Here is a 17,565-nt window from a genome sequence, read left to right on the forward strand (position 1 = left end):
CGGGGCAGTCCTACAAGAGTGCCAAAGAATTTTTGAACTGTGGTGTTGGAGAAGACTCTTGAGAGTCCCTTGGACCGCAAGGAGATCCACCCAGTCCATTCTGAAGAAGATCAGCCCTGGGATTTCTTTGGAAGGAATGATGCTAAAGCTGAAACTCCAGTACTTTGGCCACCTCATGCAAAGAGTTGACTCGTCGGAAAAGACTCTGATGCTGGGAGGGATTGGGGGCAGGAGGAGAAGGGGACGACAGAGGATGAGATGGCTGGATGGCATCACTGACTCGATGGACGTGAGTCTGAGTGAACTCTGGGAGTTGGTGATGGACAGGGAGGCCTGGCGTGCTGCCTGGGGTCGCAAAGAGTCGGACACGACAGAGTGACTGAACTGAACTGAACTGAATGTTAATAATACTCCAGTAGAACACAGTTCAGTTTTAATAAAGGGCAAGGAAGGGGAAGGAAAGACAGGGAAAGAAGGAAGAAAAAAAGAAAAGGAATGGGAAAGAAAGAAAATGAAACGAAAGAGAAGAAAGAAGAAGAAACAAAAACAGATAGGATGATGTGGTCCAACCTGTGCTGATCTGATTTACATCCAGGTTAGATGGAAACCTAGGGCTTTCAAAGTTGCAAACACCAGTGCCTCCAAGGATCAGGTAGAAAACAAGAAAGGTTTGCCTGTTTTGGAGTGGGCACTTTAGTCACAAGTGACTAACCTGTGACTAACCTGGAGTAAGATTGTCCTGTCTCTTAAATTCAAAATTTAAAAGGTGCTGCTGGCCATATAAAACTTGGCTTACTAGGTGCTGGTTTGTAGCGCTTGATTTAAATACTAGGCAGATATAGGTTAAGAACCTATGATGGATATTATTTAAAAACTCCTCCCCAGAAAAAAAATGCATTCATACAGTGTTTTATATATAGTTGTAGGAATTTAAGGTCTCAGCTACAATTCCTGGTATAGCATGGAATTGCTTTTCCATGTCTGGAGGGGATATTTTGCCCTTTATGTTTTATTTTGTGATTTTAACCTGTTCTGTCTTTTCTTCTCCCCTGATAGACGGAAGGGGTTACAAAGCGTTTGGCGGAAAAAAATGACTTTGTGATCTTCCTGTTTACACTGATGACGAGTAAGAAGACATTCTTACAAACAGCAACCCTCATTGAAGATATTTTGGGTGTTAAAAAGGTGAGCTGGGTCCTCTGGCTGGTGCGTGACCAGGTGGAGCAGAATGTCTCAGACAGCTGTACATGAGTGATATACAAGAGCTCTTTTAAAGAAGAATTTTTGCCATATTCCTTATAAATACTTAAATATATTTATAAATATATAATATTATAGTATATGCTAACAGAATATTTATATATAAACATAAATACTTAAAGATTTTAAAATACTTAAATATATTTAAGTAACACAAAAAAGTTATTTTTTTGTGTTGCTTAAATATATTTACTAGGTTATGCTCCTTATAACAGGTCTTAAGTGACTATAAAACTTAAGACAGATTGAAATCAAACTAATTATAAAACTCAAAAGGACAAATTGACGTGAATTTAATGTGTCAGCTATTGTTACTGTGCTGAAATCAAATTGTCCCTCAATTATTATGATGCAGGATCTTTTTCGCATAGCTCTTCTGCTGTATGCTGTGCAGGGACTCCGTTTTGCTACCACTTCTCTATATTTGAACTGTTGTGAAGCTTTCTTATGGTGATGTTTGACTTTCACTTGTTACATTCACCTGTGTTTTTTCTCATTACTCTTCAGCAGTTACTTTTAATTGACACCAACATAAGAAATAACAAATATGAGCACTGAAATCCTGCTACTTGGTCTTAAGATGAACTTTCAAATGATGCAGAATATGCTTTTCTTAAAAAAAAAAAAAAAAAAAAGGCAAACTGTAATCGAAAGCACTAAATTAAAAACTTGTCATCAAGCACTCACAGACCTCTCCAGAGGTCTGTAGACATGTTAGAGAAGCACTGTATTAGATTTTTGGCATAATGCTTGTTAGAACCTGGTTTTCTTCCCCCAGTCTGTGTCAGTTACAGTTGGCAGATTTCTTTTACTACTGAGGAGGTGGGAGTTAGCATTGCTCTTAGAGTTGCTGTTGCAGTGAAAAGAGCACCGTGTGCATTGTGGAGATCCCCGCTTTCACTTCTGTCATCCTGCTGCACTTTCCCCAGGCTCTGCTTGTCATTGCCCAGGCCAAAGATGCACAAGTGACCCATTGTCTGTAGGAACACACTGGAGATGTGTGCAGGTCCCAGACAGACCCTTTGTTCCCTTTGATGAAAAGGCTTTGTTATTTTTCCAATAATTGTATGTTCCAGTTTGTGAGAAGGGGCTTCCAAGGCGGAAACTCCAAATTCCCTGACAATCTCAGCATGAGACTCTGGGATTGCTCCTTCATAACTTTGCCTCCTTGTCCCTTGTGTGCTCTCTCCCCTCTCATACTTTTCTGTGTTGCCAAAAATGGTGATGAGTTTTGCTAGATGTTAGTTGGAAAGAATAGACACCTTAAAGAGAGTGGGAACACAAGCCACAAACTGGGGAAAGATATTTGCAACTCATTCAACTAACAAAAGATTGGTATTCCGAATTTATCATGAGGAATTCCCTGGCACTCCAGTGGTTGGAGACTCTGAGCTTCCACTGCGGGGGGCACGAGTTCAATACCTGGTCAGGAAACAAAGATCCCACGTGCCTCATGGTACGGCCAGACAAACAACAGAAAAGACCAAAAGCAACAATAGAATTTATCGTGAATTCTTACACATCAGCAGGGAAGAGACAATTGGCCCAGTAGAAAAATGGGCAGTGATAGGAACAAGCATTTTACAGAAGAGAGACAGATGATCCATAAATAGAAGATGCTTAACTCCCATGAGAATGTGCATCACTGCAAACGTATTACTGCGGACACCTTTTTGTATCAGTGGAGTAAACCTATTTTGTTTTCTAGTTGAATATGCGCCTTCCCTGTGACCCACACCTATGGAAGCATTTCCTTGAGGACTGAGGCACTAGTATCGTGGCCTAGGTCACCTGTAACCTGTGCCCAGGCATGCTTGTGGGGAAGCTCAATTCCAGGACAGTGATTCTTTTATTTATTTATTTTTGGCTATGCTACATCTTCATTGCTGTGCAGGCTTTCTCTCGTTGCAGCGAGCAGGGGCTGCCCTCTAGTTGCAGTGCACAGGCTTCAGTAGTTGCAGCATGTGGGCTCAGTAGTGATGCTCGCAGCCACTAGAACACAGGCTCAGTAGTTGTGGCACAAAGGCTTTTAGTTGCTCCATGGCATGTGGAATCTTCCTGGACCAGGGATCAAACCTGTATCCCTCACATTGGCAGGCAGATTCTTAACCACTGGACCACTAGTGAAGTCCCCGGAACAGTGATTCTTAGAAATAAAAACACTAAATTGAAGCCACAAGGGTGTGAAATCAATTCAGTGGATCTACCAGGTAATAGAAAAGATCAAAATGTATTGTGTAAGGGTAACTCAGTTTTTGTTTCATGTGTATACACATATTTATGCATTCACCTATGTATATTTGCTAGGTTGTGATGGAAAATTTATTTTTTACTCTTGAATATTGTCAGAATGGTTTGGAAGCCACTGCCCCAGAAAAACTTCTGTACCTGTGCATCAAGAAACACATAAGAACGTTTAAAGCATTATTGATTAAGAGCCTGAAATCTGGTCTCTCTGATCCATCAACAGGAAAATGGATAAATGTCCTCTATTCCCACAATGGGATATTATACAATGAATGTTGCTATAAGCAGCAACATAGCCAAATCATAGAAATTATTGATAGAAGTCAGTCAAAGAAGATGGTCTATAGTATATCATTTTTACAAAGCTCAAAAATAGGCAAACTCAAATTATACAAAACTTTTTTCAATGAAAAAACAATAATAAAATTCAGAATAGCGGTTACCTCTGGTAGAGAGGCAGGGAAATGTGATAGAAGAGGCGCACATAGCTGTTCACTTTGTTTTACTTTGTGGCATATATTACACCAAGTATTAAATAAAAATTAAAATGTAACCCAAACAAGTGCACCTGAAGAGTGGGAGGGCCTGGGTTGTAACCCCACACCCTAAGTTAGCCAGGGCTAGAGGAACTGATGAGCTGAAAGTTTTCAATAATAACAATAGCCAACATTTATTGTTACTATTGTTACTGAGAAGCAAAGGTGGAAGAAATTGTTCTCAAATACCCCTCCACAGACAACCAGAAGTGGGAGTAGGATTCAGGAGGGCTTCTAGGAATCATCTATTTGTTCATGACATGTTTATTGAGACCCTCACTACCAGGTTCTATGCACTGAAGCTCTGGAGAGAAGGTAAGACACACCTCGCCCTCAAGACAGTGTCAGTTTATTTGGGAAATTATTTGGGAATAGAAAACTTCGTGTGATATGTGCAGTGATAGAGAAATACCCAATCCAGTGAAAGTTGAGTAAATTTATGGGATGAGGGGTAGCAGGTGTTATCTGAGGAATGTCAGGATGCTTCAAGGAGAGAAACTCATGTGATGTATGTGCAACATTTGTGGCTCTTAAGAAAGGAAATGAGAATATAACCAGATAACAAAAAGCATTTCTTTAAACTCAGTACTCACTCATGATAAAAGCTAGGAATAGAAAGAAAATTCCTTAAGGTGATATTGACTATCTGTTAAAATTTACAGCAGACATCCAACTGAACCTGGAACTTTGGGAATACTTCTATTACAGGAAAAGGGGAGAATGTCTGCTGTCATTTACTCTCGATAATTGGTTACATAGGCAGGTACACAAGGAGACGCCTTTGGGAATGTTCATTGCTAATTTGTTTAATAGTGAAAAGTTGTAGTCTACCTTAACACACACATATTGTAAAAGGAGAAAGATTGAATAAATCATAGGGTAAAACAGTGAGAAATGAATAAAGCAGACTTATTTGTATCAATAAAGTTAAATTACAGTGTTGACTGTGAAAAATAGGGTATAATATGTCAATCACACTGGATGCAGAACAAAACTATATTTTTGTTTATTGAGGTATAATTAGTTTCAGGTATACAGCTTAGTGATTCAAAATTTTAAAAAATCATGCTCTGTTAAAATGTATTTTAAGAATTTATTTGGCTGCATCCGGTCTTAGTTTTGGCACATGGGATCTTTTGTTGTGGCACATGGACTCTAGTGTGGTGTGCAGGCTTGATAGTTGGCGGCATGCAGACTTGGTGGCTCTTAGGCATGTGGGATCTTAGTTCCCTGACCAGGGATCAAACCCTCATCCCCTACATTGCAAGGAGGATTTTTAACCACTGGACCACCAGGAAAGTCCCTAGGTTATACTCCATTTAAAGTTATAAAATACTAGCTGCATTCCCTGTGCTATACGTTATATCTTTATTTTATACATAGTAGGTTGTGAACAATAACATGTATTTTTGTGGAAATATTTGTAAGTGTGAACGTGTAGAAATAATAGAGTTCAAAGTAATGGTTACCTCTGAGGGGAAAGAAGTGAAGGCTACTGGATAGGGACACACAGGGGCGTTCACCTATGTTTAAAATATTTTATGTCTTAAAAAGAGAACGTCTGTGGCAATTTCTCATTCATAAAACTTGAATGGTAGACTTTTTTTTTTTAAGCCAAAATGGGACATATGAGCAAAGGTAGAGAATACAAATAGTGGCGCTCAAAGGGTTTAATCCTCAAACCAAGACTGCTAGGTAGATTAGTTCTGTTTAACAAATGAGAAAACAAAGATTTAAATTCCATGACTTACTTAAGGTTGCACAGCTGCAAATTGCAGAGCTGGGATTTGAACCTAAGTGGTCTAAATACCAAGCTCCATTCTCAGGGGAATGCAGTAGAGCGGCACATTCAGTCTCAAATGAACTGAGCATGGGAATTGTTTTGTTTGTGTCTTTTGTAGGAAATGATCCGACTAGATGAAGTCCCCAATCTGAGTTCCTTAGTATCCAATTTTGATCAGCAACAGCTTGCTAATTTCTGCCGGATTCTGGCTGTCACCATTTCAGAGATGGATACAGGGAATGATGACAAGCATACACTTCTTGCCAAAAATGCTCAGCAAAAGAAGAGCTTGAGCTTGGGGCCTTCTGCAGCTGAAATTAACCAAGGTAAACTCTCTAAGTTGTCAGAATTTTGACACTGTAGCACTGAGATCCCTTCCTAAATCTTTTCTTTCAGTATTTCTAGAGATTTGACTCCATGTGAGGGCTCCTTGGGGTCACTTAGAGTGTGTAAAATTTGTGTGTATCTGTTCATTATTTTGGGGGACCAAGTCCATAGCCATCAGATTTTTTAATAGTTCCAGAATTTCAAAAAAGTGAAGCACCATTATTTATCAAAATTAAAAGTACATATATCTTTTGTTCCACTACACTTTTTCTGGGTCTTTATGCTATATGCAAAAAATCTTTGGTCATTACTTTGCTGACAAAGGTCAGTCTAGTCAAAGCTATGGTTTTTCCAGTAGTCATGTATGCATGTGAGAGTTGGAGTATAAAGAAAGCTGAGCGCCGAAGAATTGATGCTTTTGGACTGTGGTGTTGGTGAAGACTCTTGAGACTCTCTTGGACTGTCCATCCTAAAGGAAATCAGTCCTGAATATTCATTGGAAGGACTGATGCTAAAGCTGAAACTCCAGTACTTTGGCCACCTGATGCAAAGAACTGACTCATTGGAAAAGACCCTGGTGCTGGGAAAGACTGAAGGCAGGAGGAGAAGGGGATGACAGAGGATGAGATGGTTGGATGGCACCACTGACTCGATGGACATGAGTTTGAGCAAGCTCTGGGAGTTGATGATGGAAAGGGAAGCCTGGCATGCTACAGTCCATGGGGTCGCAAAGAGTCGGACATGACTGAGCTACTGAACTGATACTGACTGATGCTATATGCTATGTGTGTGTGTATATATGTGTGTGTATGTTTCTCTGTACAGGGAAGATCCCCTGGAGGAGGGCATGGCAGCCCACTCCAATATTCTTGCCTGGAGAATCCCCATGGACAGAGGAGCCTGGTGAGCTACAGTCCATGGGGATGTGAAGAGTCAGATACGCCTGAAGCGACTTAGCACTTGTGTATGTACACACACACAAACAGAGAGAAAGATACATACAGTCATACATTAGAGAGGCTGGAAGTTCGGTTCCAGTATCTGCAGCACTGTGAGAAATACTGCAGTAGAGTCACACAAACTCTTTGGTTTCCCAGTGCATATAAAGGTTATGTTTACACTCTACTTAGTCTATTCAGTGTGTAATAAGAGCACTATATCTAAAAAAAAGTACATACTTTAATTTAAAATATTGCCTAAAGTGCTAGCCATTATCTGAGCCTTCAGAGTTATAATCTCTTTGCCTCAGTGTTGATGGCTGCTAACTGATCAGAGTGGTGGTTGCTGAAGCTTGGGTAGCTGTGGCAGTTTCTTAAAATAGGACTGCAGTTTGCTACATGGATTGACTCTTTCATGAATGATTTCTCTGTAGCAGGCAATGCTGTTTGTTGGGATTTTACTCATAGTAGAACTTACTTCAAAATTGGAGTCAATCAAAAAAAAAAAAAATTGGAGTCAATCTTCTCAAACCCTGCTGTTGCTTTATCAACTAAGTTTATGTAATATTCTTAAATCCTTTGTCATTTCAGCAGTCTCTTTTTTTATTGAAGTATAGTTGATATACAGTGTGTTAGTTTCTGCTGTACAGCAAAATGAATCAGTTATGCATATACATACATCCACTTTTTTAAGACATTCTTTTCCCATATAGGTCATCACAGAATACTGAGTGGAGTTCCCTGTGCTATACAGAAGTTTCTTACTAGTTATCTATTTTATATATAGTAGTGTGTGTATGTCAATTCCAGTCTTCCAGTTTATCCCTCCCCCGCTTCCCCCTTAGTAGCTGTAAGTTTGTTTTCTCCATATATGACTCTATTTCTGTTTTGTAAATAAGTTTATTTGTACCTTTTTTTTTTACTTTTAGATTCCACACATAAGGGGTATTATATGGTGTTTATCTTTCTCTGGCTTACTTCACTCAGTATAACAGTCTGTAGGTCCGTGTTGCTGCAAGAGGCATTATTTCATTTTTTATGGCTGAGTAATACTTCATTGTGTATATGTACCACATCTTTATCCATTCATCCATCAGTGGACATTTGGGTTGCTTCCATGTTCTGGCTATTATAAATAGTGCTGCAATGAATGTTCTGGTGTATGTATCTTTTTGAATGATGGTATTCTCCAGGTACATGCAGGGCTTCCCTTGTAGCTCAGTTGGTAAAGAATCTGCCTGCAGGGCAGGAGACCCGGGTTTGATTCCTGGGTTGGGAAGATACCCTGGAGAAGAAAATGGCAACCCTTTCCAGTATTCTTGCCTGAAGAATCCCATGGACAGAGGAGCCTGGAAGGCTACAGTCTGTCGGGTAGCAAGAGTCAGACATGACTTAGTGACTAAACCACCAGATATATGCCCAGGAGTGGGATTGCAGGATCTGACTGGTAGCTCTGTTTTCAGTTGTTTAAGGAAATAGAGGTATACATAGTAGTCAGCTTTGGCTACCATAACAGGATAGCATAGACTGAGTGGCTTAAACAACAGAAATTAGTTTCTCACAGTTTTGGATGCTACAGGTCCAAGATGCAAGTGCCATCGGCAGTGGTTTTGGTGAGGCCTCTCTTCCTGACTTGCAGATGGCCGCCTTCTCACTGTGGCCTCAGTGTGACCTTCTCTCTGCACATGCACAGAGAGCCCTGGTGTCTCATCCTCTTAAATAAGGATACCATTCCTGTCAGATTAGGACCTCATTTTATGATCTCATTTAATTACCTCCCTAAAGACTCTGTCTCCAGATACAGTCATGTTGTGGATTAGACCTTCAACGTAACAATTTGTGGGGGGACACAGTTCATTCCATTATAGTGTGGAAGGCTAAAGTGTGTAGGATGTTGCCAAAAAGTTTTTGTTTTGTTTCTAATAAACTGCGGCTGTGAAATAGTTTTCTTGACCAGCAAAATGATGATTTATCTATCTTCCTGCCCCTCAGTTAATAAAAATGTTAGAGCACTTTATAGGCTGCTCAGAAACTACCAATTATTTCTTCTGTCGATTCAGATGGAAACAAATGGATCCATCTGTGGGAAAAAGGTCTTTCAAATTTTAGTCAGAGATGCAAATAAAGCCTCAGGCCTGGCAATTATCAATTTATAGGTGACACAGAGATGAGAGGGGCTGATTTACACAACATGTGAGCTAGAATGGAATTCAGAATCCTCTCAGAGATCTGGAAAGCTGGGCCTCAACTGCAGCAGAAAAATTTACAGGAATATTTTGGAAATACTGATGTTTTAACAAATAAGAGAGACAAGGTCTGCTTTTGCAGAAATTATTGGAAGTTGTGGATGTTTTAATTTTCAGCTGGTTTAACATTAGCCAACAGTGTGTGTGGTAGCTACTGGTAAAGCTGTGAGAAGTACAGATTGTACAATGCTGGGGTTGCCAGTCCCCTGAGATTGTGCATAAGTTGGTGAGTAAAGTGAGGCCAGTGAGTTTTTTCTGAGAAGAGACTCCATAACTTTGATCAGCTTTCATCATCAGAGAATCCATAACATTCATCAGAGATGAGTGACTAACAAAAGCTCAGGACCCTGTCGGGTGGGAATCAGTCTCAGAATCCTAAATACTGGGCAGGTCACATCTGAATGGCTGTGTTTAGTGTTCAGGGTGTGTTGACTAGGTCTTGGGAACTGCCCTCCGAGGAACAGTTAGGAAAACTGGAGCTGTTTACCTGGAGAAAGAAAATGTGACTAAAAATCCATGTTTTTGAAATTTTTCAAAATTAGAAATTTTTAGAATTCAAACTTATCATTTATTTTATTTTTTGTGGGGGGAAATCTACAGTTGTGTTTTTTTTTTTATTCACAAACTACAAGATGAATAGCAGGTATACAGCAGAAAGTTTGTTCTCCTCCCAGTGGTGACGTATCACCAGTTTCTCATCTGTCCCTCCAGAGATGCCCAGCCACGGGGGTGGAGGAGGGAATGAGAGAAGACTGGCTCCTTTCTGGTTGTACTGATGATGATGTAAAATAAGCACCATGCTGCCTCTGACTCTTTTCAGATAACTTTATCTTGCAAAGCATCCCATTCCAGTACATGTAGAATTACCTGATTCCTTTTTACAAGTGGATAGCCGTTGTATGGGTGTACCGCAATTTATTTAATTAGTCCAGTGTTGATGGAAATTTGGTTTCCCTCGTCTTTGTTCCTACAAATAACATCTTTATGTATAGAGTTTAATGTGCTGGATATTTGCCTTTTAAATGTTGATAGATGTTAACAAATTTACCTTCCATAGAAATTACTAGTTCATCTTCCCACCCTGTATACCCTTCCCAGTATAGGGCTATTTTAGATTTCTTGATATTTGTCAAACTTGATAAGTAAGAAATGGTATCTCAAAAGAAACAAATGTAAACACAAAACCAAAAAATTCTATCCCAGTATATTTTTGTTACTTGATGTGAAAGTCACATTAAAAAACCAACCACTTAGTTCAGTGACTTATAGTACCTTTGCAGTTTGTGCGGCCACCACCTCCATCTAGTTCCAAACCGTTTTCCTCATCCCAACAGGAAACCCTGAACACATTCAGCAGTTACTCCCCAGCCCCTCTCCCCGCACCCCGTGCTAAGCGGCCTTAGTTGTGTCCAGCTCTTTGCGACCCCGCCAGGCTTCTCTGTCCATGGGATTCTCCAGGCAAGACTACTGGAGTGGGTTGTCATTGCCTTCCTCCAAGGGATCTTCCAGACCCAGGAATCAGACCCCTGCATCTCCTGGGTCTCCTGCATTGGCAGGCAGGAAGCTCTATTCCCCCCAGCCACTGGCCATCATCTGCTTTCTGTCTGTGGATTCACCTATTCTGGGTTTTTCATATAAATGGATTTTAAAAATGTGTGACCTTTTGTATCACATCTCATACCTTTTTCACTTATCATGATGTTTTTGAGGTTCATCAGTGCTGTTAAATGTCAATGTTTCATTCTTTTTTCATTCTTTTTTGTGTGTATATAACAAAATTTATAATTTTGTTAAATACACACAAAATTTATACACATTACAAAATGTGTATCTATTGATGGACATTTGGGTTAGTTACACCTTTTGACTACCGTGAATAGTGCTGCTCTGAACACATGTATTTGTTTGAGCACCTACTTTCACTTCTTTTGGGTATGTATTGGGTTGGCCTAAAAGTTCATTCAGATTTTTCTGTAAGATCTTACAGAATGAATACTTAGGATGGAATTGCTAAGTCACATGGTATAATAATTCTATGTTTAACTTTTTGAGGAAAAGTTAGTTTAAATATAGTTTTATTTCATCTTTGTTAATGAAGTCATACATTATTTTATAGTCAGTCACTAATTTGTAGAGGATGGAAAGAGGGCTAAGATGATTTGCCAATTTCTGCTGGGACTAAATTCATATGACATAATCCTCCTAACTGTTATTTTGTTTTTATTTATTCTATTTTTAAAGAACTTGCTTTAAAGTTGTATTCTTCTAGGATTTATGTTAAAATTTTTTGTTATGGGACTCTTCACACACATAAAAGTAGAGACATGTATCTAACAGTATAATGATCCCTGTTTACGTATTACCTGCCTTCAGCAGTTATCAACTGATGGCCTGTCTTTGTCTCTACCTTCCTTTACTCCTCCCTTCCTCACTTTGGATATTTTGAAGCAGATCCCAGACGTTATAATATTTCACCTGCCTATATTTCAGTGTTTCTATAAGATGGTGATTCTTGAAACACAACTCTTAATACCATATTATACTCTCCCAAAGTAATATTAATATCTAGATATTTTGAAATATCTATTTGTTAATTTTTTATTAGCTGTTACATTTTCATGGTTCAGAAAATTACAAATTCAGAGAGGTGTTCACTGTAAACTTCTCCTCACACTTTTCCCAATGGCCATATTCTCTTTGCCTTTGGCAACCACTCTTTTCTGTCCTTCCAAGATTTAGTATATCCACAAGCAAATAGGCACAGACATTAGCTTTATTTTAAAGAGGGTTAATTTTTGGAGCCAAGATTTGAACCTGAATTCCCTGCCTTCAAAGTTTATTATGCTGTTTATGCTGACCAGAATTTCTGTCTTACTCATCATGGTGAGTACAATGGAACTGGTGGAAATAGGAATTGGGTGGTTAAGCTGCTTTCTTTACCTTAAAAAAAAAAAAAGGACTATCATTTTTTCTTCCTGGTGTGTGTGTTATAGGAAAATCAGATAGTTAAGTAATTTTAAAAGAAGTATTTGTATCCTTTCCTACTTAGGAACAGCCACAGTAAGTATTTTGGTATATATCCTTCCATTCTTCATGTGTGTGTATATATAATGTGCATATTTTAAAGAAGAAAACTTTAAAATTTAAAGACATTGGGCTTAAGCCAAAACTGTTTAATAATTTACTTCTTTAAGAAGTAAATTAAACACCTCTTTAGAGTTGCTATATAGACATATGTGTCATTGTTTTTAGTATTTGTGTATTGTGCTCCACTGCATGGATATATTGTATTTAATCGGTATGCTGTTAATGAACATATAGTCATCTGTGACTTTCGCTTGTTATAGAAACACCAGTGAACCTCTCTCTACAGATATCTATCTATCTATCTATCTATCTGTAATTAATTATTTCTTCATGGTGAATTCACAGAAATGGACCTCTAGCTCAAAGACAGAGAGAAATACAGGGTTTAAAGGTTACTCCAATTTATCTTCCCACCAATTGATATGAGAGAGCCTGACTCCCTGCACCTGCTAAAATTGCTCTTATTTCTCTACCTTTATTACTGTTTTACCTTGGGTGGGCATTTCATTTTAAAAGGAAGTTCTAACTGCTGTCAGCTTAAGAGTCATTCCTCTGGGTGGGATGCAGGGAGTGGGAGGCAGGCTCAAAAGGGAGGGGATATATGTATACATAGAGCTGATTCAGGTTGTTGTACAGCAAAAACTAACACAACATTGTAAAGTACTTATATTCCAATTTAAAAGGAAAAAACCCCAGAATTTTCACTTAAAAAAAAAAATCATTCCTCTCACGCAGGTGGGGATCTGGTTGTCTGTTGAGAGCTGTAGCACTGGTTTCTGTGGTCACATTTCCTCTCTTGTTTTTCCTCGGCAGCGGCCCTCCTCAGCATCCCTGGCTTTGTCGAGCGGCTATGCAAGCTGGCAACTAGAAAGGTGTCAGAATCAACGGGCACAGCCAGCTTCCTGCAGGAGTTGGAGGAGTGGTACACGTGGCTGGACAATGCCTTGGTGCTAGATGCCCTGATGCGAGTGGCTAATGAAGAATCTGAGCACAATCAAGGTACCCGGGGCAGGTCTCCTGAGAGGTGGAGAGTGTTCCTGTGGGTTCCTAGAGCCATTCTTGACCTCTTTTCCAAGGAGAATAAGTTGAAATTGACTCAAAAAAGAATCTCCCTCAGGGCGGTCCTGAATCATGATTGTTCAGATTTTAATAGCAAATGACAATTTCTTGGAGCTCCCTCAAAGCAGACCTGATTTCAGGGACAGGACCTTTATTACAGAACCCAAAGGACCAACTGGAAAACCATTACCAGAACATTCTTAGCAACCCAGAGGATCTTTCTCTGTCTCTGCTTCTTTCTACACATTTCTTTAGTCTTCTCCGTTCTCCATTCTGATGAGTATGCCGCCTGGAAATGTGTGGACTCCTAGTCTCAGCTTCAACTTCTCGGTGAACTGCTCTGTTTTAGATGAGGTGCTCAACCCAAAGCATTTGACTCTGGGGTCAAATTGTACAAATACAGGAATTCCCACTGGAATCATGCAGATAAAAGTGAAGGGAGGAGTTTCATTCCTGGGATACACAACAGCAGCAGCAACAGACATCCATATAAAGTCTGTGGAAATTGTTCTCAGAGCATGCAGCGAGTAGGGAAACATTTCTTCCAGAAAAAATCTACTAAGATTGGGATCCTTGAGAGCTTGTGATGCTGGAATTTCTACTTGATGCAAGTTCCACTGTAGGCAGGTGTGGCCAGAAAGACAGGGCTCTCTCAGCTCCCAGATAAGGATACAGAATCTCCCTGGGAGGGACAGGCTCTCATTCCTTCTAGCTCCAAATGGAAGAGGCTGAATTCTTGATGAATACAGCCACGAGGGCAGAGGTTCCTTTCCTTCTCCCTTCCTTTCCCTTCCCATTGTACAATGTGTTGATTTCATACATTTATGTATTGTAAAATGATTACCACTGTAGCCTTAGCTGACACCTCTATCCCATCAGATAATTAACATTTCTTTTTTTCTGGTGAGAGTATTTAAGATCTACTGTATTAGCAACATTCAGGAATATGATAATGGTATTATTAGCTATAATCACCATCTTCTCTATTGGACACCCAGAATTTATTAATCTTATAACTGGAAGTTTGTGTTCTTTAACCAATAACTTCTCATTTTCCCAACTCCTAACCACTAGTAACCACCACTCTGTTTCTCTGAGTTCAGCTTTTTTTAGATTCTACATATAATTGATATTATACAGTATTTGTCTTTCTCTGACTTATTTTACTTAGCGTAATGCCAGGGGCTCCTTCCTTCCACCTACCTCCATACCGTATTCATAGCTCAGAAGCTTGCCCAGTAGACCAAGAATTCTGTGGCCCTTATCACCTTGCCCCAGTTCACTTGTGGAACAAAGGTTCCACCACATAGAGAGAGGCAAGCTGAGAAGACAGTGGAGGCTATCAGTCCTGCTCAGAGTAGTAGCACTGAGATTTTGCCAGGCGGAGAGGTAATAGGTAAGAACAGAATGTTGGGAAGTTTGAGCTCAAGGTCATTCTCAGAAACAATGTAGATTTTTTAAGAAAATAAAAGGACTTATTTTTAATTGAGAATTAAAAGTCAAACCATATGCCAGCTAGTTCCCCAGAGAACCAGGGAAAGAGGTGGCTGAGAAGAGCTTAAAGCTGAGGTCACAAGAAACCTCAGTCTCAAAAACTACCCCTGCATGAATTTAACTGAATCAGACTCTGGAACAATTTATGCCTCAAGGCTTTGTCAAAAACAGTAGAGTGGTCAGCTAGCAATTAGTGGAGCCTGACAGCTGAGTTTCGTATCAGATGAGGCAGAAAGTTTAACAGAGAGATGAGGGAAAGATCCAGACAAAGAGAGCCCTGCTAAAACACTGTCATCCAGGGACACATGCCCAAGGCTGGCAGAGGGGCTCATCAGTCCTCAGAGAAGCAGACTTGACCACAAATGGCTAGGCAGGTCACTAAACAAGAAAACAACAAATCAGTCCTCAGAGAAATAGACTTTATCCCCAAGTAGCTAGGTAGGTCACTAAACAAATAAACAAGAAAACAACAAATCAGTCCTCAGAGAAATAGACTTTACCACAAGTGGCTAGGCAGGTCACTGAACAAACAAGAAGACAACAACATGCCCTGAAAGGAAGAAGGGGAATCAGCCTCAAGAGTTGCTATAATATTTACCCAAAATGTCTGATGTTTAACAAAAATTGAGACATCCAAAGAAACAGGAAAATATGACCCATACATAGGAGAAAGCAGGCAAAAGAAATTGCCTGTGGAAGAGCTCAGATGTTAGAATTAACAGAGACATCATAATTATAGTCAAAGAGCTAAAGGTAACTATGCTCAAGAAGCTCAATGAGTCATCAAATAGAGAATATTATTAACCAGATAAAAAAAGTCAAAAGGAAGTTCCAGAGATGAAAAATACAATAACTGGAATGAAAAGTTCACTGAGAGAAAGGAACAGAAAATAATATTCAAAGAAGTAGTTGCTGAAAACTCCCCAAATTTGATCAATGTATACACATCACATCCAAGAAATTCAAAGAACTACAAGTAAATAAACTCAAAAGAATTATACCCAGGCACATCATAATGAAAATGCTGGAAGACAGAGAAAATCCTGAAAAATACTTAAGCAAAGCAAATAGCTTAAAATAGCAAGAAAGAAATGACTCATCATGCCCAAGATTATCTCAATAAGATCATCAGAAATGATAGCAGCCAGAAGGGAGTGAAATGACCTACTCAAAGTGCTGGGAAAAAAACTCAGCCAAGGATTATATCCAGTAAAACCTTCTTTCAGAAATGAAGGTGAATCCCTCAAGGCAATAAAAATAAAAACAAAAATAAACAAAAGAGACCTAATCGAACTTATAAGATTTTGCATAGCAAAGGAAACCATAAAAAAACAACAACAATGAAAAGACAGCCTATGGAATGGGAGAAAATATTTGCAAATGATGCAACAGACAAGGGCTTAATCTCTAAAATATACAGACAGCTCGTACAATTTAACAACAATACTACTACTACTAAGTCACTTCAGTCCTGTCCGACTCTGTGCGACCCCAGAGACAGCAGCCCACCAGGCTCCCCCGTCCCTGGCATTCTCCAAGCAAGAACACTGGAGTGGGTTGTCATTTCATTCTCCAATGCATGAAAGTGAAGACAAAGTGAAGTTGCTCAGTCATGTCCAACCCTCAGCGACCCCACGGACTGCAACCTACCAGGCTTCTCCGTCCATGGGATTTTCCAGGCAAGAGTACTGGAGTGGGGTGCCATTGCCTTCTCTGTAACAATAAAACCCAATCAAACAATGGGCAGAAGCCTTTAATAGACATTTCTCCAAAGAAGACATGACAGATAGCCAGTAGGCCCATGAAAAGATGCTCAACATCACTAATTATTAAGGAAATGCAAATCAAAAGTTCATTGAGTCCCACTTCATACTGGTCAGAATGGCAATCATTAAAAAGTCTATAAATAATAAATGCTTTAGAAGTTTGAAGGAAAGGGAACTCCCCTACACTGTTGGTAGGAATGCAAGTTGGTGCAACCACTGTTGAGGACAAGGTGGAGGCTCCTCAGAAAACTAAGAATCACTGTATGGTCTAGCAGTCCTGTTCCAGGCATATAACCAGATGAAACTGTAATTCAACAAGGTACACGCACCCCTGTTCACAGTAGACAAAAACATGGAAATAACCCAAATGTCCATCAGCATATATTAATGGATAAAGAAGATGTGGTATGTACACATAATGGAATACTACTCAGTCATAAACAGGAGCCAGTAATGCCATTTGCAGCAACATGGATGCAACTAGAGATTATCATATGAGTGCAGTAAGGCAGAAGGTGAAAGACAAATACCATAGGATATCACTTAATATGTGAAATCTAAAATACGACACAAATGAACCTATCTACAAAACAGGAACAGACTCAGAACAGACTCGTGGTTGCCAGCGCTGGGGGGAGGAAGGACTGGGGGTTTGGGATTAACAGATGTAAACCATTATATACAGGGTGAATAAACAAAAAGGTCCTATGTAGCACATGGACCTGTATTCAATATCCTGTGATAAACCATAATGGAAAGGAGTATTTTTAAAAAGAATGTCTGTACATGTATAACTGAGTCACTTTGCTGTATAGCAGAGAT

At 39.5% G+C, this 17,565-nt stretch overlaps 1 protein-coding gene across 2 annotated transcripts in view; it reads left to right on the top strand.

The window, feature by feature from the left end:
• The window catches only part of TRPC4AP (transient receptor potential cation channel subfamily C member 4 associated protein), a 69,340-nt gene that overhangs the window by 31,007 nt on the left and 20,768 nt on the right, over positions 1-17,565 (top strand). For both annotated transcript variants that reach the window (XM_086332215.1, XM_086332216.1), the window contains exons 6-8: positions 1,057-1,185; positions 5,945-6,152; positions 13,238-13,423. In XM_086332215.1, coding sequence (XP_086188341.1) covers positions 1,057-1,185; positions 5,945-6,152; positions 13,238-13,423 — 523 coding nt within the window. The remainder of the gene's footprint in view (positions 1-1,056; positions 1,186-5,944; positions 6,153-13,237; positions 13,424-17,565) is intronic.

This window comes from Bos grunniens, chromosome 13 (assembly GCF_055505025.1).
Source record: "Bos grunniens cultivar Pamir isolate PY7600 chromosome 13, Bosgru_T2T1.0, whole genome shotgun sequence".
Lineage (NCBI taxonomy): Eukaryota > Metazoa > Chordata > Mammalia > Artiodactyla > Bovidae > Bos > Bos grunniens.